Genomic DNA, 26432 nt, shown 5'->3' with positions numbered 1-26432 from the left:
ATGGGGGGAAGCGAATGATGAGCGATAGAGAGAAGGAAACGATATATGTGAACACATCACAAATCCCGATGCTCCAAATACGGGGGAACCGCAAGACGTAAGAGCCAAAGAAATAGCTGCCATGCATGCAAACATCATAGAAGGCCACTCATGGGTCAACCTCACACAACACTCATTCGTAGATCATACCAGACGCCGTCGCCATGCTAACCCAAATGATGCATATGTACCTTTTAACATGAATTGAAGCAAAAAGAACTCCATGAAAAAAAAACAAGACCCTTGACATCTTTTCGCTGAGAAATACCGCGGTTTGAAACCGGCATCTACTCTCCGTTGGAGGCTGGCTTGGAAGCAGCAGCCTCCTTACGGGCAGCGATCAGTTTATGATACATTTCTTGAAGTTTAGCCCCTCCGGCATCTTTGTTGGGCCAGTAGTGTACCGAAACATATTGCCTGTTGTTAGAGTCAGTATACTCTGTTCGGAACATAAGGCGGATTGCATTGGACATACCATAAACGAGTCTCCAAAGACGTCATGGAGCCCTGGCCCTTCAAATTCTGGCCGATAAATTCACCGACCTTGCCAAGTAGACGTCTCAACTCCGTAGCCCGTTCAGCCTTATTCGGAAAATTCTCTTTAGTAACGGCTGACACCTTCTTCAGATTCTCGCGAATGGGCTTGAAGAACAAGCGAGCCATATCCTCTTTGCCGGCGGAGTAGCCATTCTCATTAGGCTTACGACGCCGAATATCCTCACTGGACGCGTCGGAGGTTCTATGACGGCTTCGTTCCCCTTCATGCACGGATCTGGGTCGAGCGTCGTGACTGGGAGTGTGGTGTCGTTCAATACTATCTCTGGCGCCGTGGGTATGAGACCGATGCCTGGAACGTTCTGTTTCCCGGTGGCCTCTACGAGAAAGAGACGGTGCCGGTGAAGCTGAGACGCTGTTGCTGGCATGCGTACGGGAACCTTTCCGGTTGTTCCGATGATGGTTATCGACAGCTCTCTTCGCGCTGACACTTGAACCGTTGGTGGCTTTGTCACGAAGAACAGATAACAGATAGTCTGCGCGACGAACAAGATGAACGGCTCCTGGGGACTTCGTTGTCTTGTCCTCAGCATTCATACGTTCATTTTTCCTCTCGACACGGTGCTCTTCAAGGAAGAACTTATCGCCAAGGGCAAGGTCGGGATCGTCCCGGATCTGCGTCCAGGCACCATATCCGTGCCGCGCAATACCGATACACAGCATCCCGTCTTCGCGCGCACCCCATGGACACGTATAATCCGCGGCTTTGGTAGCTTCCGGTATCCGGAAATTCTTGAAGTCAGGCACCGCGGCCGTCGCCTCCTTCAAGATACGCATTTCCGTCGGACGTTCCACAATAGTGTACGCATTAAGACGCTTGACTCCATGGAGATCAAACAAGACCGCCTTCTTTTCTTTCTTCGTCGGCACCTTACCGGCGTGTTCAAGGGCCTCGAGTTTCTCTATGTCTTCCCGAACCAGATCGGCAGCCTTGTCAGTTATTTCGCGGAGAGCAGCCTTGACCGTCTCTCTATCACGGTCAAGGAGACGTGCCTCACGAACGACATCCTCCTCACGTTCTACCATATTTCCATAACGAAGGTAGGCACGCAGAAGATGGCGATATTCTTTCTCCACAAGCGGTCGTTTCGGGTCCGACTGAGCATTCGAATCGGAATCATCGCCATTCTCCATACTGACCTGTGCTCTCGCTAACCTTTTGGCTTTGCGTTCTTCTCGGGTATCCCGTGCGTCACCCGGTGCATTGCGCTTGCGAGGTCGATTCTGCTCAATGACTTCGGCAAGATAGCGTTCGTCGGCTTTCTTCTTCTCCTCTGCCTTTATCTCTTCTAGCTGTTCTTTAGGTATAATGTCGTCCCAACTAAGATCGTCCACCTTGATGTCAACATATTCGAAGGCTCGAAGGAACTCTTCGCCACCGTCAGCCTGGATTTCCTCGGCCTGTTCGGTCTGATGAAGTTCCGCATTTGCGAGTACTGAGTCGATGTCAAGCTGTTCAAGCTTTTCCTGGTTACCAGTCTGCTCGAACATCCTCTGGCCACGACGCTTGAGAATACGTGAGATATCCTCCGTTGAGTTTGGCTCGCTGACCGAGATCCCACTACGAGCCATCTTGTTCTGAATCTCTGTCGCCTCCTTGTCAGTAACACCGCGTTGGATTGTGATAAACTCGAGAAGAAGCTTATTTCGAGCTCTCTCAATCACTTCTTCCTCTACGGTATCTTTCGACACCAGACGATACACACTGACCGGTCTCGTCTGTCCGATACGGTGCGCTCTGGCCATGGCTTGGAGATCAGCCTGAGGATTCCAGTCTGAATCAAACAAGACTACAGTATCTGCCGTCATAAGGTTGATTCCAAGACCACCGGCTCGGGTAGACAGAATGAAAGCAAAGTCATTGCTCCCGGGGGCATTGTAATGTTCAATAGCCAAACGACGTGCAGCCGCAGGGATGGTACCATCTAGGCGCTGATATGTGTATCCACGGAATTCCATATAATCACCGAGGATGTCAAGCATCTTTACCATCTGGCTAAAGATCAACACACGGTGGCCGTCGCGTTTCAGCTTGGCGAGAAGCTGATCCAAGAGCATCATTTTACCACTGCTGGTGATCATTGCCCTCAGAACATCCTCCCGGCGAGTACTACCTTCCAGAATCCTGGCTTCGGCATTGGGGAACATGAATGGATGGTTACTTGCTTTCTTCAGCTCCATCATGATGTTCAGAAGTGATTGTTTCTGACCTCTGGCTCCGTCATTGAGCGCAGCGTAATTCTTGGTGAGAATGTTCTTGTAGTACTCCAGTTGGACGTCGGAAAGCTCGACGCGAATGATCTTCTCGGTCTTGGGAGGAAGGTCTGACTCCACCTTCGACTTCGTTCGACGTAGCATGAAGGGTTGAATAGCCTTCGTCAGTTCCGCAAGCTTATGAGAGGCCGCTTCTGCGTTCAGATCCATGTCGGCATCGATGTGAACCAAGCCCGGATTTAGGAAGTCTAGAAGGGCAGAAAGTTCTGCGAGGTTGTTCTGGATAGGGGTGCCTGTGATGAGAAGTCGAGCCGGAGACCTGAACTCGAGCAACTTCAAATATAGCTGAGATTCGCGATTCTTCAACCGATGTGCCTCATCCACGGCCATAAACTGCCACTTGAACTGGCTCAGGAAGGCCGAGTCCAGTAGGACATACTCATATGTTGTAAGGAGTACATTGAACTTGGGCCGTCGGGGGTTGCCGTCTACCATGAGCTCATGTTCACGCAGAACGGTGCGTGCAGCCTCATTGCCATTGTAGACGACATAGTTCAGGTCAGGGGTCCAGTAGTCGAAAGTCTCAGCCCAGGATGGCATCGTCGACAGTGGGACGACGACCACGAAAGGCCCTTGCTGGCGGCGCACATGGCGTAGCCAGTTGATGAAAGCAACGGTCTGAACGGTCTTCCCAAGGCCCATCTCGTCGGCCAGCACAACATTGCGATTCTTCACCCAATTGAAGGCCATAAAGTTGACACCTTTCACTTGGAACTCCTTCAGCTGGCCATTCTGCAGGAAGCTCGGTGTGCTTTTGATTGTCTCGAATGACTTTCGCGTGGCTGGGTTGGTTTCGGACTTGTCTGACACCGGGGGGCGAGAGGAGCGATCTAGAAAACGGTCTATCTCGCGCTGAGCAATATTACTAACGAGCTCTTCACTCTCCCATGTACAAGAGTCATAGAACAGGCGCTTCCATTTGACGAAGTACTCTGTCCCTGCGTCGCCTTCGCGCATTCCGATGACTCGCTCAACTTGTTTGTAATCCTCAATAGCGTCTACATCCCTCTCACGATCGAGGTTCCATTTCTCTCGATCCTCAGGGGCAACATCTTCGTCATTTTTGAGGCGGACGTCTTCGGACAGGGTTTTGCGTATATAATTGTCAAGGCGGCGGGTACTACGACAGTTGGCAAGACTCTCGGCCGTTTCCCATGTAGCATGGTAGTGAGATTTGCCTTGCCATTTGATGTAGAACTCAAAGTCGTGGCGGCCGACGTCGAGGCTACTTGGGTCCACGCCATCCTTCAGGCGATGATTGAGCACAATATCGACAGCTGGGCGATCATCCTCCACGGTATTCACCCAATAATTCTGCGTCATCTCATCGGGGTCATCCTCGAACATGGAATCATCATCATCTTCATTGTAATTCGAGACCCGAGAGGCATTCCTCGTTGAGAAACGAACCTCAGGATGAGAAGGTGCATCGTTTGATGAGGCTTGAAGGAGCCGCCGTCGCCTTGCCTTACTTGTACGAGCGCGGGGGCCTCCATACTCATCGCTGTCCGAGTCTTCGGAGAACGACGACTGGGTTGCGGAGCGGGAGGGACGTTTCGAGGAGGGTTGTGAGGCTGCGGCGCGTCGACGCTTAGCACGGGGTGCTACAGCATCAGAGTCAGAGTCCGAGTCTGATTCGACTATTTGACGCGTCGTGCGGGCTCTTGCGCTTCGGCGAAGGCCGTATAGATCGGGGTTCTGTCGGATATAGTCTGATTCATTGACCGACGACGATTTCCGTTTCGTGCCACGCCTGGTTTCTGACGATGAAGAGTTTTCAGAGCCGGATGCACTGCTCTGATCCTCGTCATTTTCCATCCCAAAAGCATCCTCATCTCCCTCCGCGTCCGGGGAGCCGGCATTATAGGACTCGTCTGCGGCGTCTTCCTCGGGGGAGGATGATGATTCGCGTGCGGCAGGGTTTGCAAAGGAGTCGGACAGGTGGCCTTCACTCTCGCTGACTGCAAGCTCGTCTCTGCTGCTTGCAGCATCGGAGGCAGGTGATGCGGAGTACCCATTCATCAGGGCCATTGTGGCCGATGGCTCGGAGGTAGATGGGATCACCATGCTAGTAGCTATTGATGATGAGAGGCATCAGCATTGAAGCCCGGTACGAGCCCGGAGAGGGATGGAAGGCACGGCATAGTGTAAAACAGATTTACGCGACTCAGATTCCACTAGAATCGAACAGAATAGGTAGGTGAACGAGGTAGAAGATGAAGGTATGATGGATGGGCATGTTTTTGATGGCGGGCTGGATGAAACGCGACGGAGAGTGGTAGGGAAGAGATGGGGGATAATAGGGGCAAATCCAAAGGCAAAAACAGGTACAGAGAAGAAAGCCAGCCAGACCTTAACCAGGAGGAACCCGAGAACCCCTCAATACACCAGATGTAGGGGATATCTGGAGTTCTTCGGTGGGTCGAGACCGTGGAGAAGTACCCCGGCCGACAGTGGCAGGACACGTCTAGGAAAAGCTAGGAAAGACAAATAAAATACTTACATTCCATAGCTTGGTGACCCCTAATCAGGGAAAAACGAAGAAGTAAATGGTGACAAAGTTGAAGGGAAAAGGTGGGGGGGGAGGGGAGGATGGAATGGTGGAGGCAGCAAAGGAACGATGGGAGGCCGCTGAGAATATGATGAGGGAGTAGGAAGAGTGTTGTACGTCGGCTGGAGGTGGACGAGTCGCCGTGAAGGGATTGGCTGCCCGCCTGATCCCTCAGGCTGCCATTGCCCGCCATGCTCTGTGTGGTTTAGCGCACCGCAAGCGAGCCTCCAAGTGGCCTAGCGCGCTTTTGCCGTCACGTGTGTCACGGACATGGAGTTACCTTTCTTCCGAGCAGAATCAGTCAATGTGGACAGTCAGCCAATCAGCACTCCCAGAAATAATGCAGCCCGGAAACACTTCATGCCTGAGGCATCCACAGTTGCCCACAATGCCCGGCATAGTTTTCTCTCCAAAGAGCCCCTCCTCATCGGGGTTCTCCAGCAACGTTTCTACCTCGCTCTCTCCTCGGTGCTGCCTGTGCAGAGATCTGGCGCGTTCGCATTCTGCCAGTCCAACCGCCGCCGTGTGATCGGCTTCATCCAGCACAGTTCTACCACTTAAGCGATCTTACTGCTTCTTTTTTTGCAGCTGCTCCCCCACTACATCGGTTTCGCGCATTCGACTTGATCTGAACACCAGCCATCATGTCTGACAAGCTTACCCGGTATGGCTCCTCCTGTCTGCTTTGTTTATTTCTTTTGGTCAAACCATCTAACAGATTTCGGTATCTAGTGTTGCTATTGTCAACAGTGACAAAGTGAGTTTCCTATACCCCGCGGCATACGCTGCCAACAACCATGTGTCGACGCTCCAACGTATACTGAGACATCTCGCTTGGCTGGTAATAGTGCAAACCCAAGGTACGCGAATCTCCCAATATTCCTGCTTTCTTCGCGCCCCCAGACCAGTCTTCTAACGCTCCATCCTTTCTCTTCTAGAAATGTCGCCAGGAATGTAAGAAGTCTTGCCCCGTCGTCCGTACGGGTAAGCTGTGTATCGAGGTCACTCCCGAGTCCAAGATTGCCTTCATCTCCGAGCGCCTCTGTATCGGTTGCGGTATCTGTCCCAAGAAATGCCCCTTCGGTGCCATTCACATCATCAACCTGCCGACCAACCTGGAGACCCAAGTTACCCACCGTTACTCCGCCAACAGTTTCAAGCTTCACCGTCTTCCCATGCCCCGTCCCGGACAGGTGCTTGGTCTCGTCGGTACCAACGGTATTGGAAAGAGTACGGCGTTGAAGATTCTCAGTGGAAAGCTGAAGCCCAACCTTGGACGTTTTGACAACCCTCCCGACTGGGAAGAAATCCTCAAGTACTTCCGTGGTTCCGAACTGCAGAGTATGTATAAACAGTATCGTGGAGTTGAGTTTTACAGACTTCTAATTGTATGCAGACTACTTCACCAAGGTTCTGGAGGATGATCTCAAGGCTGTTGTGAAGCCTCAATATGTCGATCAGATTCCCAGGGCTGTCAAGGGCCCCGTTCAGAACGTTGGAGCCCTCATCAAGGCCCGCGCCCAGTTGGACAACCTGGATCACATTCTCGACACTCTTGGTATGGCGCAGTTGCAAAACGAGCTTATTAACAACACTGCTAATGATATATGCAGAGTTGAGACAGGTCCAAGACCGTGATATCGGTCACCTTTCTGGTGGAGAGCTCCAGCGTTTCGCCATTGGTCTGGTTTGCGTCCAGAAGGCTGACGTGTAAGAACAATATCTGGAACCGTCTCTATTTGCGCAAGAGCTGACAAACTTTACAGTTACATGTTCGACGAGCCTTCCTCCTATCTCGATGTTAAGCAGCGTCTCGCCGCCGCTCGCTCCATCAGAGAGCTCCTCCGCCCTGACGATTATGTCATCGTTGTCGAGCACGATTTGTCTGTTCTTGATTACCTGTCTGACTTCGTCTGTGTGCTCTATGGAAGACCCGCCCTTTACGGTGTGGTTACTCTGCCTGCTTCCGTCCGTGAAGGTATCAACATCTTCTTGGATGGTCACATCCCTACCGAGAACTTGCGATTCCGTGAGGAGTCTCTTACTTTCCGTCTTGCTGAGGCTGGCGATGACTTCATGGTGGACAGAGCCCGTGCTTTCGCCTACCCCAGCATGGAGAAGACTCTCGGTAACTTCCACCTCAAGATCGATGCTGGAAGTTTCACCGACTCTGAGATTATTGTCATGATGGGTGAGAACGGAACCGGAAAGACCACCTTCTGTAAGATGCTTGCTGGTGCTGAGAAGCCTGACGGTGGCAAGAGCGTTCCTCGCCTGAACATCTCCATGAAGCCTCAGAAGATCACCCCCAAGTTCCAGGGTACCGTCCGTCAGCTGTTCTTCAAGCGTATCAAGGCCGCGTTCCTGTCGCCCCAGTTCCAGACTGATGTCTACAAGCCCCTCAAGATTGATGACTTCATTGACCAGGAAGTCCAGAATCTGTCTGGTGGTGAATTGCAGCGTGTTGCTATTGTCCTGGCTCTGGGAATCCCCGCTGATATCTACCTCATTGACGAGCCTAGTGCTTACCTGGACTCCGAGCAGCGTATCGTGGCCTCCAGGGTCATCAAGCGTTTCATCATGCACACCAAGAAGACTGCTTTCATCGTCGAGCACGATTTCATCATGGCCACTTATCTCGCCGATCGTGTCATCGTCTTCGATGGTCAGCCCTCCGTCGATGCTCACGCCAACGCCCCTGAGTCCCTGGTCACTGGTTGCAACACTTTCTTGAAGAACCTGGATGTCACCTTCCGTCGTGACCCCAACAGTTACCGCCCTCGTATTAACAAGTACCAGTCCCAGATGGACCAGGAGCAGAAGTTGGCCGGCAACTACGTAAGTCTACAATCTTTTCACCCCAGTACTTGCACGGTTCGGCCGTGGTATTATCGTCTCTGTTCTATTGGAAGTATAATACTGACATGTATGTTCCACAGTTCTTCTTGGAAGAAGAGAAATGAGGAGGTTGTTCCGGGCAAGTATGACCGCGTGCCTCACCAACGTGACGGCCGCGACTCGGACCAGCGGCGTCGCTATCGTCGCTGGGGCTACCTTCGGGTAGTGGCGTTTTTCGGCGTTACAAAGGCCTCTGCAGCTCAGAGAAGGCGGCGCCGTTGCCGTGGCGTGCGCCTTCCTGATGATGTGGATGGTGCTTTGGAGGAGGATGACGAAGAGGGAGCGGACGACTTGTTCGGCTAGGTAGGAGCAGTGGTTTTACCTGTTCCAGTTAATCCTCTCTGGCCCCCCTTGTCGTCGCTCATGGTCGTCCCTCCCCAGCGCCATCCACGCCTGCATAGTTCAATATAGTCCTCTTCACGATGGTTCGGAGTGAAGACACACGAGACTAGTCTTGAGATTATGTTTAGGGATACGGATTTCCTGGATGGCGCAGTCATGTCGGAGTTACAATGTTTGTCAACATGGATGGTCCACCGACAAAAAGGGTGTCGGTGAGGGAAAAAAAGATTAGCTGGTTATGGTCAAGCTAGGTGACCACTGTCCAAAAGATTTTCTTTTTTTGAACATATTGCATTACGTTAGTCATTCACTTCGTATATATCACTTGGTTTTCTCTATCCAAGCATAAATAAGAGCTATCTAGGACAGAGTAGTATATTCTCTACATAGCTTATCTCCGCCTAGAGAGTAGATTACCCCCGAAATTGTCCGTCTCCACCGGACATCGTACTCCTCCCGCCCGATGATACCTCCCACTATCATCGTATCCTTCGCAGCGTAGCCAGTAAGGGACAGATCTCCCGCATTTTGTTATCACTGGATCACATGAAGCAATATCCAGAACCCGTAATGAAGATGACAGATAATTCAGCACCATCATCTGACATTCAGCTCTATGGTAGCAGCCTCCCGCCAGCCTTTGGGTGTTAGTGTTGAGACGACAGCAACTCCCCAGAAGGTGATGGAAGATATTTATCAATATATAGTGGTTAACTAAGATGTCCAAAGAAATTCAAATGAGGCTTTGTGCTCTATCATATGTCGGTGCACATGATGATGTGCCGTGCTGCGTAGTATCAATGATATGTGATAGACTAGTACTATATATATTTTCGAAACAATTAAATGAAACTGAACCCAAGAATTGGACGCCATGATTTTGACCGTGTTAAATTACTATTAGGTGAACCATGAGATAATATTATCATAAGTGTTGTATTTGTATTTTCACATGTCAAGAAATGCATATATCAATCGTGTGGGCGCTAGACATACAAAGTCGATATACTGGGGCAGCAAAGATGAGAGACGCGTCCACCAGACCCAACCCTACGAGCGTAGAGTCAGTCGGAGTCCATTGGCAATTTACTACCTATGGAACATCTGCCAGTACGGGTAGTTGTGTGTGTGCATCTACTTAATCTTCTTCAATCTCCCCTTCTTCACTACCGGAGTGGACGGCCTTTTCCTCTTTCTTTCCATCATCGGTCGCCGCTGGAGTCCGCTCGCGACGGTCTCGATCTCGCCTGGCACCGCGGCTGCGTTCGCGCTCCCGACTATCACGTCGGTACCGCTTCGCAGAGCGACTGGCAACACTTTCGGTGTCGCTGTCGCGTCTGCGCCTACGATCATTGCTTGTGGTGCTCTTGGTATCGGCACCATAATCCAGCTCATCCCGACCTCCGCGGGGATCACCGCGTGTGCGATAGAGGCGTTCGCGCTCTTCCTCGCGCTCGCGACGCTCGCGTTCGTAGTGGCTAAGAGGACGTGCGCTGCGATCACGGTCCCAGTCGCGATCGCGGTCCCTATCCCGCTCACGCTCACGGTAACGTTCCCTGTCTCGATCACGCTCTTCCCGTCGCTCTCGGACGGGTGATAGACCGCTGGCCTTCCGGTAGGAGCGTTCACGGTCTGCTTGGGCTTTACGGCGATCTGCCTCGTAGGCATCTGGTTCTGGGGTTCGGCTAAGACGGCTAGATGTTCCCCTTCTTTCGCCTCTATAGGATGGCCCGCTGCGATGATCACGATCACGGTCGTGGTGATCACGGCGACTTCCGCGATCCCTGTCGCGGGTCTCGCGGTCTCGTTCCGCGTCCTCCTCCTTCTCCTTCAGGCGGCGAATAACCTTGTCAAAGGCGGCCTGTCGGAGCTCATCGGTCTCCAGAGACTTGTACTCATCGAATCTTTCGATTCTTGGCCGCACCTGTTCGCAAGTATCAGTTGCACGGACAGGGGGATCGAGACGTTTGATCCGGGAACGCAATGAATCGATAGCACGGCGCTGATGACGGTCTGCAGCGTGCTTCTCTTCCTCGCTTCGTCGGACAGCCTTCTCCTGGATACGCTGGAAAATCAGTTCAAGTATCTCGGGATCAATATTGGCCGTGCGGCGATCACCAGATACAGCAGCGTTGAACTCTTCAAGAGTGGTCTTTGGTGTAACCTCGAAGCGTTTGTCCTGAGTACGAGTTAGTGACAGATGAACAGAATACCAGGCTTAATCACACTTACATCAAGTACATCCAAGACATCGTTACGCGGGCCACGCAGCGAGCGTTCTTCTTCTTCAACCATGTCCCAAAATAGATCCAGGGGAGAAGATCCGGAGTTACCCAGGATACCAACGTACCGAGGATCCTCGTGGATCAAGGGGTAGATGTTCATCCACTTGCTTCCGGCCTTGATCTTACCCTGAGATCTCAGCTCTTTCAGAAGCTCGATAAACTGCTCGCGGGCATGACGCTCTTTTCTCGCCTTTGCAGCCTTTTGCTGCTGACGCGCATCATTGAAGGCCCGCTCAAGGGACTTGATGTGGTTCTCGAATGCAGTCAAAATATCGGATTTGCTCAGGGTTCTGAATTTATCATCGCTTTGGACTTTGTCATTTGACTGAATAATCGCCTGTGCTTCAGACCAGCGTGTGTATGGTTCCAAGTTCAGGGACTTCAAAATAGTCACCAGCTCATCCATAGCAGCTTTGCGCTTAACAGCTTCCTCCTCGATGTGCTCCTTCTTGAGCTCAACAATGTATTCCTCGAAGAGCTGGCGCCTCTCGTTTTCATCATCTGTAGATCTAAAGATGGTTTCGCCCTCGATGATCGGTCGGATGGTCTTCCAGCGACTGTAATGTTTAATCTCAGGATGGCGCTTCAGCATGGTATTAAAATCTGCTCTGAGCTTAGCGAATCTTTCTTTCGCCCGATCCTTTTCCTGCATGCGAACCTCGACCGCATATTTTTCAAATGCTGCCTTGCGGTCTCTGGGGTCTTTGAGGGCACGATACTGAGGATCCTTGATGGTTTCACGCATGGTCTGTTCCCAGCTCCAGTCGGGTTGCACGTTGTGGCGCTTCAGCATTTTCATGAATGCGCTCTCTGCCTCTTCGAGAGAGCCGTATTCCGGTTCGGCTTGCTGTGTACCTAGGATAGGGGCCGCGGCGATGCCATTGGTATCCATCGAACCATATCCTCCACGTCGGTCGCCATAGCCTCGATCATAGTCGTCGCGGTCACGCTGTTGTGGGTAGGAAGAAAAGGAGCTAACACCACCTGCAACGAAAGTCGGAGCCCTATGCATAGTCACGTCAGTATCATGAGCGCATTGAGAGGAAGATTTGGCTGTAGACTTACGCCACTGGAGGAGCCTGAGGCGCTGGAGCCTGTGCCAGAGCAGTTTTGTAAACATCTGGCATCTCCCACGTGCTTTGCTTGGTTTCGGTGTTGTACCAGTATTTCCGACCACCTTCAGCAGTATATTCCTTCCACGGCTGGTTTGCCAAGGCACGCTATAGGAGATTAACAGAGAATTAGCATTCCAGGACATATAATATATGGCAATGTCATGAAGAAAAAGAAGCTTGAGGACACATACCTCTACAGGCGTCATCAGCTCGATGGGCTTCGCCCATTGCGTCGCCTTCGTCTGTACATTGTAGTAGTAAACTCGACCATCAGAGTTACGCGCCTCCTGCCACATGGAGGGCGCGCCAGCCGGACCGTTCATGGGATTCATATCGGAGTTGCAGAAGCTGCCGGGGACAGATACTGCTGTTGCGACGATGAGAGAAGGTCGGAAAAAGCAGCGTTCGAAGAAGCTCGCCGGGGTTCCTGCGCTAAGACTGTTTGCCGTGTTTGCAGCGGCCGGAGTATCGAACACCTCCACCCGGCGCGCCTGGGTCCCTGGCTGCTCTTAAATTAAATGCGCATCGAGGGGATTCCCGTCTGTTGCCTTCTTTTGATCTCCCTGGTGTCGGTTGCCTGTGCGCGTGCTATCTTTTTATTTCATTACGAGAAGAAGAGCATGCGGCTGTTGCTCTCGCCATGCCGAGTCTCGACATCCCCGGGGAATTCCTCCGACATGCTGTTCTAGATACAGTTGTCCCGCATGCTTCAGATGCCGACCTAGAGGCGGCTCTGACGTCTGCTTTAGAAAAAGGCGCAGAGGACCTCACTTCTGTGTTGTCGCTCATACCGCAGCGTTCTCTCCTGTTCTTCGGTACGCTACGACCTGCTGGCCTGATCGAGCTCTATCTCTTACTCATATGTAGCGTGATACAGATGAGTTCTGCACCGTTCGCGTTGTCTTACGACTATCCAATTGCTCTCCACCTAGCCTGAAACAGTATCTTCCGCACCTCGAAGTCCGACTCGATGCCTTTGCCATTGATCCCGCCGAGACAGTCGCGGAGAACCCGACCCCGACTCGGGACCTTATATTTTCAGGGGTTGTAGATTCACAGGAGCCATTGGTGGTGGTGAATGAGTTTGAGGGAGACACAGGTGGGGGCAACCACGTATATGTGATCTGGAGTGTCAAGGCATTCTTGAGTAAGGACTCCGTCCTTGTTCCGGCATCCTGTCGTGCTGATAAACCTCAGAGCGCCCTCGAATACGCATTCAACACCCTTCCCTCCTCTTCATCGCCTCTGCTAGCCTCAACCCAGCTGAAACCCGACAGCAAGAGTCTCGGGGAGACGACTACCTCCCGCCCCTGATCCCCGCGTCAACAAACATTCTACAGCCGCTGTCGAGTGATAAGTCCTTGGATCAGAAAGATCCATTCCTCCCCGCATCTAGGCTTCTGCGAGTTGTACCGGCGAAATACAGTGAAGACCCCATATATAATGTCCAGCAACATTCCGGCCACCCCATACGCATAGTGCCTGCTGCCAGTGCAAGGATACGTTATTCTCGGCTGAATGCCTATAGTGGACGGCCTACCACTGTTGCAAGCCTCGATTTTGAGGTGACACCATTCCTTAATTGCGATGTCACATTTGACAAGGCAGAGCTTAGCATGTCGGATGGGACGATAGAAACCCTTACAGATGCACCAGGACTGCTGCCGCCCATCCGTTGCCAGCCGCGAGATGATATCACCCTTGTATACAAGTTAACGCCCGACTATGCGCCGGACCCAAATCCATCGACAACTGTGATGGTCAGTGTGCTGGATATCTCGCTAGAAGCAATAATCCACCTGTCGGACAATTGTAACCCGCGGATATTGATGCAATGGAGAACCAACGTTGATTTCTCCATGGTCCTCAACCCAACTTTTGGTGGACCTAGCCAGGCTCTACAACGAAACAACCGCCCCGCGAGTCTTCCAATGACACCTAACCAAAGCAACGCCGCAGCGGGGACCGCTACACCTAATCGAAGCTCTCTGAGAGAGCGGGCATACTCAACAGCAGGCCTTGGTGTATCCGTTTCGTTCAGTGGCCCTCCACATGTCGAAGTAGGAAAACCCTTTGCTTGGAGTATCTTCATCGTGAACCGATCTTCCGGTTCCCGCAAATTCTCAATAATTGCAATCCCTCGCCGGAAGAAGCTGGACCCACGGGGACATACCGTGCGACCCTCTTCTTCATCTGCGACGAGCCGAAAAGATGCTCAGGTCGCAGAAGCTGTAACCGATGATAACATTGTCCATGCACTCCAGAAGAGTGTAGTTGGCCAGGAAGCAGAACTCGTTTCTCTAAGTACCGATGTTCGGGCTGGGTGGGTAGCCCCTTCACTCTTCCCTTTTCCTTTGCCACAGCTGATCATATAATAGTCCCCTTTTGCCTGGCACCTGTTTTTCTACGGAACTGAAATTGCTTCCATTGGCGGTGGGGGCACTTCGTCTGGAAGCTGTACGTCTGGTGGATGTAAATACGAACGAGACGATTGATATTAAAGATCTCCCGGACATCCATTCCTTTGAAAGGAAAGGTCGACCGATTGAGGTGGTCAGTTGAGAGGAGATGTGGGTTACTTTTATGATAGATAGCTTGAATGCTGGCTAGTTACGATGCATGTTCATGGACTTTGCTATCTTCACGATTTAAAGGATTGATAGCATGAGTAGCGGGTGGTGAGAAGGAACGAAGATTTGTCAAGTCTCATTATCAGTTGCATGTATATCCTATCAATACAGCATTTAATCTATGTGATGAAAGTTGAGTCTCCCCAGACAGTAGTGGTAGTTGTTGTTAGCTTTAAGATCGGGCTTAAGATGTAAAGGCGGCAATGCAAGACCCTCCGCCTCAAAAGCGGCGGGCGGGCGGAGATGGGCGGGTGATCACGCGAGCGGATTGGTTCAAGGGGCGGGGAGAAGTTCGAATCCCCGGCAAGATGACATGACCTCGATCTTGCATCTTCGCTGCCTCAGAGTACCGTTCCTCTTATTCTATTTAACAGGGGCCTGAATCGCTGGTCGACCTAAACCCAAACCTAACCTCCTGCTTTACTTTTGTACACAGTACGCCGTCTCATCGACACCCAACGAGACGATCACCGACACCGGGTCCAGGAGTCGTCGGGGGGCTTGCTTATTCGCCTGCTCGCCCTTGTTTCGCCTGTGCGCGCTTTCTGGCAGTCCTTTGCGTCATACTCGCCCCGAGCCCGCCAACCGGGATTTCCAAGCCGTTCGCCTTCGATCCCCTTCCATCTTGCCAATCACTTCTGTCTATCATCGCCCTTCGTCATGTTCTCCACTAGTCGTCGAAGAATACTCGATGGACTCAATCGGAGGTACATCTACGGCCGTCTGGTATGTGAACTCTTGGTCTCGATTCCATCCTATCTCACCCAAGGGGGTTCTACATTTTTCCTAAAACAAGCAACCTTTATCAAGTAAACTTTTTCTATGATAGAACTCATCACTAACTTCACTCCTTCCATCCTTCTCTATTATAGCCATTGCTTCACGCCATAATCTTTCTCATCGAAATGGCGGCTGCAATGCGACTTGCCGCTAAGTTCAACTCTTACTATGCCGAGAAACCAAGTAAGGCTCTCACGCTCCCTTGCTAAGCGCCTTCAGGAGCTGACTGACTTTGTGTCGTCTTTAGTCTTAACCACCATGGTTACCAATGCGGTAAGAGTCCCTTCGAGCGAATCATCTGTCATTGGCATATGATCGACTGACGTTGGACGGCATGGTAGATACTTGGTGGGATCGCAGATACGGTCGCACAGTTAATCACGGCTTTCAAGGCTCGTGGAGGACGCAGACCCTCTGACAGTAACGATCTTATTTCAATTGAGATCCATGGCCTCGATAAAGAGAAGCCGCCTGCTCTTGGAGAGCTGGGACATGCTAGACATATGCCGCCGCCCTTTGACTTCGAGCGCCTGACTCGCTTTATGTCGTACGGTTTCTTCATGGCCCCAGTTCAGTTCCATTGGTTCGGTTTCTTGTCCAGGGCGTTCCCCCTTACCAAGAGGAACCCGTCGATTCCCGCGCTGAAGAGAGTGTGCGTGGATCAGCTGATGTTCGCTCCTTTTGGTATGAAATGTCTCCGAAGGAAGAAGAAAGCTCTTTTCTCTTAGCTAATAATATTACCAGGTCTGGCGTGCTTCTTCTCCTTCATGACGGTTGCAGAGGGAGGAGGAAGGAGAGCCTTGACGCGCAAGTTCCAGGACGTCTATCTGCCAACCCTCAAGGCCAACTTTGTCCTTTGGCCCGCTGTTCAGATTCTGAACTTCCGTGTTGTACCTATCCAGTTCCAGATTGTGAGTACTATTGTGACAGATCTCTTGTGCGCTGTTATACTGATGTATTTTTTTCTTCCAGCCCTTCGTGTCCTCCGTCGGAATCGCCTGGACTGCGTATCTGTCGCTGACCAACTCTTCGGAGGAGGAGTAATGGTAGTAGCGGGCTCATATTTTGGCTCCCACAAGGTTCCCAATCGTTTCTTCTGTCAATTGTCTGTCATTCTTCCTTCCCCTGCGTCGTTTTGTGCTTACTGGGCGCTGTAAATGAGCTTTGGGGGTTCTGCTATTCTTCCTCTCATGGGTGGTGTATAGGTCTTCGTCCAGCAGTGTGGGTACACCGGAGTCAATTGCATTGATCGATAAACCATGTCGACAAAATGAATTATACACCATTGTTTTTCGGGTTTGAACTAGGCACGAATGATGGAATGTCTCCTGTAGGCGGGGTTGTCCCCACGAGCGAGCCGGCATCCATAGACGAGAAATATCGGAACGATTGCTTGATAGATCCACCCCCGGACGCAGCAGAAGCTCCCATCGCAGCAATGATCCGAGGCTAAGGGGCTCCGAACGGGGCATAACAGGCATAATGTTCACCCCTGAAGCCCCGGACCCTTCCGTCATCGATTCGCGGGCGCTGACATCAGTCCCGCATCAGCCCGAGGCGCCCGCGATTTCAACTTCTCTCACCGGCTGCCCCACCAGCAGCCCATACCACTTTTACCCCGCCGCCGAACCGAATGAAGTCGTAGCTTCCAGTGACCAGACTCGCTCACCGCGGACCTATTAAGTAGGCATTTTTCCCAATCCCCTCGTCTCCCGTGGTGCTACTAATACTACGTCTCTCCCCCTCCCAATTTCTCCTTTCTCTCTTTTTTGTCACCCCACTTCCCTATCTTCCCCTCACATCCTCTAACCCCGTCCGACTGTCGTAGAACCGTCGTTCATCATGTCTCTTACCAACAAGCTCGCTATCACCGATGTCGACCTCAAGGACAAGCGTGTCCTGATCCGGGTATGTTGTTGTTGCCCCGGAAACCCCCACCTTTTCATCAGTCACCGTCGTGGGGTTTAAGATGAGCCTTCAATGCTAACTAGTCTGCTCACTGGACAGGTCGACTTCAACGTCCCCCTCAATGACAAGAAGGAGATCACCAACAACCAGCGTATCGTCGGTGCTCTGCCCACCATCAAGTACGCCATCGAGAATGGTGCCAAGGCCGTTGTCCTCATGTCCCACCTGGGCCGCCCCGACGGCAAGAAGAACGACAAGTACAGCCTGAAGCCCGTTGTTGCCGAGCTCGAGAAGCTGCTTGGCCGCAGCGTTGTCTTCACCGAGGACTGCGTTGGCCCGGAGGCTGAGGAGGCCGTCAACAAGGCCACTGGTGGCCAGGTTGTTCTCCTCGAGAACCTGCGTTTCCACGCCGAGGAGGAGGGCAGCTCCAAGGATGCCGAGGGCAAGAAGGTCAAGGCCGACAAGGAGAAGGTCGCTGAGTTCCGCAAGGGTCTGACTGCTCTTGGTGACGTCTACATCAGTAAGTCATCCTTTCCTCGCACCTCCCATCTTGGGAGGCCACTAGTTTATGAGCTGTGTAATAATATTCCACACCACAGACGACGCTTTCGGCACGGCCCACCGTGCTCACTCTTCCATGGTCGGTGTTGACCTTCCTCAGAAGGCTTCCGGTTTCCTCGTGAAGAAGGAGCTCGAGTACTTCGCCAAGGCTCTCGAGAGCCCCCAGCGCCCCTTCCTTGCCATCCTGGGTGGTGCCAAGGTCTCTGACAAGATCCAGCTGATCGACAACCTGCTGCCCAAGGTCAACAGCCTGATCATCACCGGTGCCATGGCTTTCACTTTCAAGAAGACCCTTGAGAATGTCAAGATCGGAAACAGTCTCTTCGACGAGGCTGGCAGCAAGATTGTTGGCGAGGTCGTCGAGAAGGCTAAGAAGCACAACGTCAAGATCGTTCTGCCCGTCGACTACGTCACTGCCGACAAGTTCGCTGCTGATGCCAAGACCGGCACTGCTACCGACGCTCAGGGTATTCCCGATGGCTACATGGGTCTGGATGTTGGCGAGAAGAGTGTTGAGCTCTACAAGCAGACCATTGCTGAGGCCAAGACCATCCTCTGGAACGGTCCCCCCGGTGTCTTCGAGTTGGAGCCCTTCGCCAACGGCACCAAGAAGACCCTCGATGCCGTCGTCTCCGCTGCTCAGTCCGGCTCCATCGTCATCATCGGAGGTGGTGACACTGCCACCGTTGCCGCCAAGTACGGTGTCGAGGACAAGCTTAGCCACGTCTCCACCGGTGGTGGTGCCTCTCTGGAGCTCCTGGAGGGCAAGGAGCTGCCCGGTGTTGCTGCCCTGTCGAGTAAGTAAATCTGAACAAACATATTACCACACTGGATATGCGGAGATGCTGCATGACAAAATCCGTCCATGTTTCTTTGGAGGAGGATGAGCTGTGGTTGAGCTTCCATGCTCTGGACTAGTGGACAGGCGGCTTGTGTAGTACCTGTCAGCCTTCCCGGCGCCCCTTCAAGACAGGGAACAATTTTACGAACGTAATGTACAAAGAATGATAATTAATCTCAACAAAATACGCGTTTGCCTACATAATCAAGAGAGGTTCTGATGATGCAATCTCATGACTAGTGACGGGTCCGAAGCTGTGAGTCTGGTTTTATCAAATGCGAGCTACGATGAGGGGGCCACAAGCTGATGGGCGGTGGACTTGATCCTTTCAGTAATGGGTGTGTAAATAATCGTAGAAAGTACATAATGTGCTCATGCAGCACATACACCGCTTCCAGCAAAGTGCTAGCCTGTACCAGATCTCCCACCATAGACGACTTATCCTCTGCAGACGAATCCTCCACAACCGCGCAGCTGGGCTAGCCTACCGGTCCGGCACCGCCAAAGCAGACGAATCTCTTACTCAAACAAGTCTATCTAGCTCCAACATTGTTCATCGTCTCACTACCGAGCCGCGTGAGGGTAAAGCTGCACGTGTAATCAAGTGATTAATGCTTCGTGGAATTTGCGTGTGTTCATCTCAATTAAACCGACAACCCGTCATCTAATATAATCTATTGATTAGACGCCCCGACCTTCTTCAGCTCCTCTCTGTAGTTCGAAGCAAACATGTTAGTCCAATTTGAGCTTTAGATGAGGTGTAGATCAATGGTAACATATTGCGCTCATAGCATTGACCGATGAGGTTTGGTTCGGTTTGGCTTGGCTTGGGAAAACGTACTTCAGTTGCTTCGAGAAGTCCTCGGCCGCATCGTCATCATCCCAGCTCTCCTCCCACAAATGAGCGCTTGCGCCGTTGGCAGCAGATCCTTGTTCGGTTTCCTCCTGAGGCCAGTCTGCAATTAAAGCTCCGAGGTCAGCGCAACCCGTCATCCGTAAGATCATTTTGCCGGCTGTCTGGGCGGAGCGAAGCTCCCTCTTCTGCATGACAGGAAAGACCAGCGGTCTGTGTGGTTTGTGGCTAACCTTCGACGGGGAAGTCCTCAAACTCGTCATCTTCTTCCAGCACGGGGGGCTTCTGTTGCTGTGGCTGTTGGGTAGGCTCGGCCTTGGTGTCCTGGGTCGCGGTGGGATTCGACATGATGGGTAGGAGTGGGAGGGGGAGTGAGAGCGGACAGGTGGCTCTAGGGAGGTGAAAGGAGGGGTCGTACGAAGGAAACGAAGAGGGAGGGGGGAGGAGAAGAGGTGAGGAATGAGAAATGACAGATCAGAAGATTGGAAAAGTGGCGGTGGTGGGTGATGTTGGTAGTTGGCAAGGTAATGGAATGAGAGAGAGAGTCGCGGCGGCGGCGGCGGAGACGCAGGCGATGGCGTCGGTTCACCTTTGGCTGGGCGGCACTACAATCAGACTCACTCACTGGACTAGTCCGCAGTCGGTCAATTCGACCTGACGACGTCAAGCTTTATTGATCTCCTCCTTCTTCGTCTCCCTCCCCCTCCAGTCTTGCCGGACATACCGGAGATGACCCCAGCTCCATTCTGTCCAGCATTTCCTCCCTCCTATTCGTGAGACATTTAAACGATCCCCTCTCCCGATGCGCTAAATCACGGTTCGTGATCTCTGACTGCCTTGTTCGTGAGCAACGCCCGGCAATATCCAGCCAGTTGCTCCGCCTCGCCGCCGCAAGTGGACCGTGGTTTCGACGCTATTATTGTTTCTGGTCCCCGTTGCTTATAATCCCCAGGCCTTCCAGCCTAGCCCTTGGGTCGGAGTCGCCTCTTTTTTTATTTCCGTACAATTTTCTCACCTTTTCGACTGTTGTTATTTATTCTCTTTGCCCCCCACCTCTCTCTCTTCCTTGGGTTATGTTCCCGGAGTCTCACTACGTTCTTGGTGCGTATCGAATGGGAGATTCGATAATCTTCCCCATTCCGTCTACGTCTCGCTTTGGGCTTCGGAGCCCTTCGGTTCTTGGTTAATTGACCGCCATACGTCTCGTGCACAACTCCCTTTCCAAGTTTGATCTTTACTTTTATGTCTGGTTTTTACCGGGGTCCTTCTTTTGAATATGTTTCGCGTAGGCTCCTGGCTCTATGGCAAGAAGCCGGCCTCCACCCAGTCCCTGGACTCTCTGTCCGAACTGCGAGATCGTGAGTGAGCACAGAGGCCTTCTCAGCGCCATCTACAATATGAAAGACGCTGACAATGAATTTTTTGGGACTCAAAGTTGAGGATGCTATGAGGGGTATGTCCAATTTCTCATGCGTGATCGAATCCCCGCTCTTCCGGGGTCAGTGCTAAGGGCGCTATGCTGACTGACGGGTTGGGCAACCAGCTGCCACTTTAATCCTCAATGACGATGTGGACGGCGCCGAAGATGGTCTTTCCGAAGGAACCTCGTCGTTTCATAATGTGCGTATGCCTTTGGTTTGGACAAGTACCTGCCGATCTTCAAAGTCACTAGCTCTGTAGTGCCTCTGCTGATCTACAACTTGTGCCTGGTATATAGCTTGGCAGAGGCGTCGTTGCGTTCATCCGGGCCACACTGGGATTCGAACAGGAGATCATGCGTCAGGGTGTGTAACCAGTGTGACCACTGTTCTGTTAGAAGTGTCCTTGATGACTGATGTTCTCTAGCCTCGGAGCGACTCAATGCCGCGGAGACGAGTGCCGCCAACGACCAGCATCGCGCGCAACATAACTCTCATGCGCCAAATACGTACCACTCACAAATATATGCTCCCGGGACGGAATTTGCGCTCTGCCAGGCCATGGCGCAGCTCATGAGCGCTGTCGTCGGCGTCTTGAATGAAAGCCTTACGGAAAGTATCAAAGGATTCTATAGGCTCAGAAAGGCCTACATCACCTTAGACGCTATTCTTAAGATGGAGCAGAAGTTCATCATGCAGGCGCGGAACTCCGGGAATAGCACTTCTACAGAGAGTCTCCCACGGGGTGCTGGGCAGGGTGCGGGATCTAAATCCGTTCCTGCATCTCCAGTAGAACCGATCGACCTGAAAAAAGAACTTTCAGACCTTTCAATCTCCGCGGACTCCGAAACATCGGCATCAGGCCCTTCTGATATGCTGAGCCACGATCCTGACTCGGATATTTTCAAGAACCAGATCGACGTCTTCGTCCACTCCGGCGCCAACTTCTGTTTTGGAATTCTTCTGCTCCTGATCTCGATGGTCCCGCCCGCATTCAGTAAGCTTTTGGGAATCATTGGCTTCCATGGGGACAAGGAGCGGGGATTGAGGATGCTTTGGCAAGCCAGTAAATTTCACAACCTGATCGGCGCCCTCGCTGCTTTCTCCATTCTCGGCTATTCGAACGGCTTTGTTCGGTATTGCGATATCATGCCCGATCCTGTCCCTGGCGATGACGTGCAAGGCTATCCCCAGGAACGGCTAGAGGCCTTGCTTGCCCTGATGCGGAAGCGGTTCCCGAAGAGTCAATTGTGGCTGCTGGAGGAGTCACGGATGAACGGAGCAAACAAGAAATTAGATGTTGCTTTGGAGCTGCTCTGTGGAGAAGACCGCAGTCCGCTCAAGCAGGTTGAGGCGCTGCGGGTTTTCGAACGGAGTTTGAACGCCATGTATCTCCACAGATACGAGCTTTGTGCGGAGTCTTTCCTCGAGGTATGCCAATCTCTAGTTCACACAGAAGTTCATTATCAAACTGACCATATCAGTGCGTCGAACTCAACTCTTGGTCTCGATCGCTATATTACTATATTGCAGGATCGGCTCATCTCAGCTTATACCGGAACGTTGCTGAAACGGATGCCACCGCGGCAGCAAAACATGCCGAGAAGGCCGTGGAGTACTTCCGGAAGGCGCCGCCATTGGCTGGGAAGAAGAAGTTCATGGCTCGACAACTGCCTTTTGATGTCTTTGTTTCTCGCAAGGTCGCCAAGTGGGAGGCCCGCGCTAAGGAGTGGAAGGTGCCCTTGGTGGACGCTGTGGGGGTGGATCCGATTGAAGAGATGATTTTCTTCTGGAACGGACACAGCCGAATGACACAGGAACAGCTCGAAGAATCCATGACGAAGCTGGCGTGGTCCGAAGGCGAAGCCAATAAGACATGGTCTCGCGAAGGTCCGGAAGAGAAGGCTATATTGCAGCTCCTGCGTGCAGCTGTCCTCCGTGCCATGCGCCGGCACGATGAGGCGAAGGAGATGATTCGCACGAGCATCTTCAGCCAAGACAAGTCGCAGTTCACTGGACATCTCAAGGATGACTGGATCTACCCGGTGGCACACTTTGAGATGGCGGCTAACCTGTGGATGGAGCGCCCGACATACAGTGCTATCCACGGAGGACCGGCGTCGTCCAGCGAGAAACCAAGCACCGACAGCGATACGCAGCTAGAGCGTCGGCAAGTGCGCGAATGCAAGGAGCACCTGGAGAAGGCGGCCAAGTGGGAGAGCTATGAACTAGACGCGCGTGTTGGGCTTAAAGTGACGGCCGCACTGGAGGCCGTTGAGAAGTGGGAGAGTGCGCACGCGACAACATCCGGATGAGGATGGATGATTGATGTATTATGACGCTGTACATTTACCGCCAGCATTGGAACATTACGATAAGACTTAAAGGGATAGACGGAGCAATCAATGCATGTTTGTTGTTTGTTACAGGGGACCCAGACCACGTAGCAGCGACAATTATAGACACGAGCCGCCCTTATCTCTCACCTCGTCTAGACCTTAGTAGACCTCTCTTGACTCTTTGACCGACAGTTAGACTTTCTAGCGGTGGGCGACGATCACCGTGGGTCGGATAAGTTTCCGGACTGTCACGTACCCCATCGGATGCATCCGTCCCTGACAAGTGACAAATGACACCCATCACGGTCCCCTCTTCTCTTGACCGGGTACAACTGCCCTGTCAGGCTGTGATACGTGCAGGAAGTGACTCATGGTGTGCGTAGGGCGGTTCGAGGACCTGATCTATCCAGGAATTGGCGTCGATCCGGCGGACAGTTCTATCGAATGGCCGAATCAGCGTGCGGCAAATGCAAAGAGCCCGTTGGGGGAGGGCCGCGATCGGACGTCCGATGCTATGACGCTGCTCCCGGGTAAAACGGCTTCGGGTTTCGGTTCCACGCCAAAGAAATGTGCCTTAAAGATACTGGCATATCCTGCCCTGGAATTAATTTGGATCTTCGCCTCCACTGCTGGATCACATTGCTCAGGTACTACCTGCTCAACGGTGCTGGTGGTTGAAATCATTTCAATACTCTCTGTCGCATGCTTGGGGTTCGGCAATTATCTTATCCCACCGTTGCTTTCGGAGATTCGGAGATTTTTTTATCGGGGATATTTTTTTGATTTCGTCCCTCTGATATCATTCCCCCCCCTTCTCATATGCATAGTGACTTAACGGGTTCTAATTGCCATTATCTAACTCGGAATTAATCAATTGAATATACCGTTCTTCAATATGTCGCGACGCGAGCACTCACGCTCATCGCTCTCATCCGAAGATGTCGAGTCCTCCGAAGACCACAGCGCATACGTTCATCAGGATGATCCGACTGCATTGGAGAAGCAGACTACCGCGGCGTCGGGCATGTCTGCCCTGGAGAATCGTGCGCATTCAGTAATTTCGCGCATTCGCAGTCGCGAACCGGGTCAAACTGCCCGCTTCACGCATCCGCTGTCGCATACTAGGACCTCCGAGGACGTCATTGTCGACTTTGATGGGCCGGATGATCCGTACAGGCCGATGAATTGGAGTTTTCGCAAGAAGGCGATTACGACGGTTTTGTATGGGTTGACTACAATGGGTATGTGCGATTGCTGTTATACTTTTTTTTCTTTAGGTGATGTACTGACGGTGGGTGCGTTCTATAGGTGCGACTTGGGCTAGTTCGATGTATGCTTGCTGTTCCTCTATGCCGATACTTGGACTGTATTCCAGTTACTAATAAAGCGCAGTTTCTCTACGGGCACCAAGCAAATCGATGCGGAGTTTCACGTGGGTGAGGAGGTCGGCACATTGGGTACAACGCTGCTGTTGTTCGGTTTTGGTAGGTCTTGATACTATCGCTCGACCTCTGCGCATGAGTTGACTTGGTTAGGACTTGGCCCTCTCGTGTGGGCACCGCTATCCGAGGTCTATGGACGTAAGCCTGCTGTGCTTGCGCCGTACTTCATCGCAGCCATCTTCTCGTTCGGTACCGCCACAGCTAAGGACCTCCAGACCGTCATGCTCACTCGGTTCTTCTGCGGATTCTTTGGCTCCGCGCCCGTCACGAACACCGGTGGTGTCCTGAGTGACATCTGGACGGCAGAGCAGCGAGGTGCCGCTATTGTTGGTTACGCCATGGCTGTGGTCGGAGGACCGGTGCTGGGTCCGATTGTCGGAGGTGCCATCTGCCAGAGCTACCTCGGCTGGCGCTGGACCGAATACATTACCGGAATCATGATGATGTTCTTCCTCGCGATGGACCTCATCTTCCTCGACGAGAGCTACCCGGCTGTTCTCCTCGTCTACAAGGCTCAGCGACTCCGCTTCGAAACAGGCAACTGGGCTCTCCACGCCCGTCATGAAGAATGGGACGTCACCTTCAAGGAACTCGGCAATAAGTATCTCATCCGACCCTTCGCCCTCCTCACTACGCCCATCTGCTTCCTCGTCGCCATCTACGCCTCCTTCGTCTACGGTATCCTATACCTCAGTTTGGCCTCCTTCCCCATCGAATTCCAAGAAGTCCGCGGCTGGAACCAAGTCGTCGGCGCCCTGCCTTTCCTCGCCTACCTCGTCGGTATCCTCTTCGGCGCCTGCATCAACCTCTTCAACCAGAAATTCTACATCTCCCGCTTCAAAGCGAACAACAACTTTCCCGTCCCTGAAGCCCGTCTGCCCCCAATGATGCTCGGCTCTATCGTTTTCGCCGCCGGCCTCTTCATCTTCGCCTGGACTAGTGACCCCCACATCCATTGGATCGCTCCCATCATCGGCGCCGTCTGCATGGGTTTCGGCTTCTTCACCATCTTCCAAGCTGCCCTGAACTACCTGATCGACACCTTCCAGAAAGTCTCCGCTAGTGCTGTTGCGGCGAACACTTTCCTGAGAAGTCTGTTCGCGGGCTGCTTCCCTCTCTTCGCTAATATCATGTTCCATCGTCTCGGTGTGGACTGGGCTGCGAGTGTGCTAGGTTTTGTGGCTGTCGCATTGATCCCGATCCCTTACCTGTTCTATATCTTCGGAAAGCGCATCAGGGCCAAGGGAAAGTGGTCCCGGGCTTCGGTTTACGGGTACTGATCCTACCTCTTACCTATCTTCGATGTTGTTGCTCAGAAATGTCGTCTCTCTTCCTATACCCATCGCGTTCACATATACCCCACGTCCATTCCATGCCAGTCTTCCAAAGTTGAAATGAAGCGGGTCAGATTTAAAAAAAGTTTTGTTCACTGGGATTTTGTGTCGGATTGCTCGAGATACCTCTGGTTTTGTTGGTTTGATTTGATTTGTATGGCATGACACGCATAGCACGGCCGGGGTTTTGATAGACAGGAATAACGTATTACCACCGATTAATGTCTAGGTTTAGTTAAATGGAATGATTTAGATATAGCTATCGTT

The 26432-nt window shown here is 52.3% G+C and overlaps 9 protein-coding genes across 9 annotated transcripts; 5 read left to right on the top strand and 4 right to left on the bottom strand.

Annotated features, from left to right (window-relative positions):
• Nucleotides 1-326: 326 nt before the first annotated feature.
• Nucleotides 327-5140, bottom strand: BDQ94DRAFT_179835 (chromatin-remodeling ATPase CHD1; the record flags this gene model as incomplete). The annotated part of the gene is made up of 2 exons (XM_026773482.1): nt 515-5140; nt 327-456 (listed from the first exon to the last, which is right to left on the bottom strand). The coding sequence occupies exons 1-2, from the start codon at nt 4933-4935 to the stop codon at nt 327-329; spliced, it is 4551 nt and encodes a 1516-aa protein (XP_026631958.1). The 5' UTR covers nt 4936-5140.
• A 4445-nt stretch (nt 5141-9585) lies between these two features.
• BDQ94DRAFT_49751 (snoRNA-splicing protein PRP40) lies at nt 9586-12422 on the bottom strand. The gene is made up of 4 exons (XM_026775912.1): nt 12251-12422; nt 12010-12164; nt 10892-11948; nt 9586-10838 (listed from the first exon to the last, which is right to left on the bottom strand). Exons 1-4 carry the CDS (start codon nt 12389-12391, stop codon nt 9798-9800), a joined length of 2394 nt encoding a protein of 797 aa, XP_026631957.1. The 5' UTR covers nt 12392-12422; the 3' UTR covers nt 9586-9797.
• A 277-nt stretch (nt 12423-12699) lies between these two features.
• BDQ94DRAFT_156647 (TRAPP trafficking subunit Trs65 domain-containing protein) lies at nt 12700-14621 on the top strand (the record flags this gene model as incomplete). Its single annotated transcript, XM_026768647.1, has 4 exons — nt 12700-12874; nt 12937-13206; nt 13257-14382; nt 14438-14621. The coding sequence occupies 4 exons, from the start codon at nt 12700-12702 to the stop codon at nt 14619-14621; spliced, it is 1755 nt and encodes a 584-aa protein (XP_026631956.1).
• A 385-nt stretch (nt 14622-15006) lies between these two features.
• Nucleotides 15007-16352, top strand: BDQ94DRAFT_49684 (uncharacterized protein). Its single transcript, XM_026775909.1, has 4 exons — nt 15007-15415; nt 15562-15652; nt 15717-15742; nt 15811-16352. The coding sequence occupies exons 1-4, from the start codon at nt 15350-15352 to the stop codon at nt 16195-16197; spliced, it is 570 nt and encodes a 189-aa protein (XP_026631955.1). The 5' UTR covers nt 15007-15349; the 3' UTR covers nt 16198-16352.
• On the bottom strand, nt 16301-17217 carry BDQ94DRAFT_49716 (uncharacterized protein). Its single transcript, XM_026775911.1, has 2 exons — nt 16421-17217; nt 16301-16363 (listed from the first exon to the last, which is right to left on the bottom strand). The coding sequence occupies exon 1, from the start codon at nt 16984-16986 to the stop codon at nt 16528-16530; it is 459 nt and encodes a 152-aa protein (XP_026631954.1). The 5' UTR covers nt 16987-17217; the 3' UTR covers nt 16301-16363; nt 16421-16527.
• Nucleotides 17218-17311: 94 nt separating this feature from the next.
• Nucleotides 17312-18743, top strand: pgkA (phosphoglycerate kinase pgkA; the record flags this gene model as incomplete). Its single annotated transcript, XM_026768646.1, has 3 exons — nt 17312-17377; nt 17477-17897; nt 17977-18743. 3 exons carry the CDS (start codon nt 17312-17314, stop codon nt 18741-18743), a joined length of 1254 nt encoding a protein of 417 aa, XP_026631953.1.
• Nucleotides 18744-19453: 710 nt separating this feature from the next.
• On the bottom strand, nt 19454-19980 carry BDQ94DRAFT_166003 (proteasome regulatory particle lid subunit SEM1; the record flags this gene model as incomplete). The annotated part of the gene is made up of 3 exons (XM_026770447.1): nt 19454-19490; nt 19621-19735; nt 19866-19980. 3 exons carry the CDS (start codon nt 19978-19980, stop codon nt 19454-19456), a joined length of 267 nt encoding a protein of 88 aa, XP_026631952.1.
• Nucleotides 19981-20337: 357 nt separating this feature from the next.
• BDQ94DRAFT_134916 (TTC39/IML2 family protein) lies at nt 20338-23476 on the top strand. Its single transcript, XM_026764567.1, has 6 exons — nt 20338-20990; nt 21068-21085; nt 21176-21252; nt 21350-21416; nt 21478-22481; nt 22535-23476. The coding sequence occupies exons 1-6, from the start codon at nt 20909-20911 to the stop codon at nt 23363-23365; spliced, it is 2079 nt and encodes a 692-aa protein (XP_026631951.1). The 5' UTR covers nt 20338-20908; the 3' UTR covers nt 23366-23476.
• A 546-nt stretch (nt 23477-24022) lies between these two features.
• On the top strand, nt 24023-26425 carry BDQ94DRAFT_134913 (MFS transporter). The gene is made up of 4 exons (XM_026764566.1): nt 24023-24630; nt 24698-24719; nt 24782-24873; nt 24925-26425. Exons 1-4 carry the CDS (start codon nt 24285-24287, stop codon nt 26109-26111), a joined length of 1647 nt encoding a protein of 548 aa, XP_026631950.1. The 5' UTR covers nt 24023-24284; the 3' UTR covers nt 26112-26425.
• Nucleotides 26426-26432: the final 7 nt, after the last annotated feature.

This window comes from Aspergillus welwitschiae (genome assembly GCF_003344945.1).
Source record: "Aspergillus welwitschiae strain CBS 139.54b unplaced genomic scaffold BDQ94scaffold_2, whole genome shotgun sequence".
Taxonomy (NCBI): Eukaryota; Fungi; Ascomycota; class Eurotiomycetes; order Eurotiales; family Aspergillaceae; genus Aspergillus; species Aspergillus welwitschiae.
This window is presented reverse-complemented; position numbering and strand designations above follow the sequence as displayed.

Bases quoted from the DNA above. Each gene is read 5' to 3' on its own strand.
- BDQ94DRAFT_134913 (XM_026764566.1), top strand. From the start codon at position 24,285: ATGTCGCGACGCGAGCACTCACGCTCATCGCTCTCATCCGAAGATGTC. The intron at 24,631-24,697 runs GTATGTGCGATT...TGCGTTCTATAG, and splicing joins GTATGGGTTGACTACAATGG to GTGCGACTTGGGCTAGTTCG. The intron at 24,720-24,781 runs GTATGCTTGCTG...AATAAAGCGCAG, and splicing joins GCGACTTGGGCTAGTTCGAT to TTTCTCTACGGGCACCAAGC.
- BDQ94DRAFT_49684 (XM_026775909.1), top strand. From the start codon at position 15,350: ATGTTCTCCACTAGTCGTCGAAGAATACTCGATGGACTCAATCGGAGG. The intron at 15,416-15,561 runs GTATGTGAACTC...TCTCTATTATAG, and splicing joins GGTACATCTACGGCCGTCTG to CCATTGCTTCACGCCATAAT. The intron at 15,653-15,716 runs GTAAGGCTCTCA...TGTCGTCTTTAG, and splicing joins TTACTATGCCGAGAAACCAA to TCTTAACCACCATGGTTACC.
- BDQ94DRAFT_49716 (XM_026775911.1), bottom strand. From the start codon at position 16,986: ATGACGGAAGGGTCCGGGGCTTCAGGGGTGAACATTATGCCTGTTATG.
- BDQ94DRAFT_134916 (XM_026764567.1), top strand. From the start codon at position 20,909: ATGTTTCGCGTAGGCTCCTGGCTCTATGGCAAGAAGCCGGCCTCCACC. The intron at 21,253-21,349 runs GTGCGTATGCCT...CCTGGTATATAG, and splicing joins GAACCTCGTCGTTTCATAAT to CTTGGCAGAGGCGTCGTTGC. The intron at 22,482-22,534 runs GTATGCCAATCT...TGACCATATCAG, and splicing joins GTGCGGAGTCTTTCCTCGAG to TGCGTCGAACTCAACTCTTG.
- BDQ94DRAFT_49751 (XM_026775912.1), bottom strand. From the start codon at position 12,391: ATGAATCCCATGAACGGTCCGGCTGGCGCGCCCTCCATGTGGCAGGAG. The intron at 12,165-12,250 runs GTATGTGTCCTC...AATCTCCTATAG, and splicing joins AGCTGATGACGCCTGTAGAG to CGTGCCTTGGCAAACCAGCC. The intron at 11,949-12,009 runs GTAAGTCTACAG...GACTATGCATAG, and splicing joins CCTCAGGCTCCTCCAGTGGC to GGCTCCGACTTTCGTTGCAG.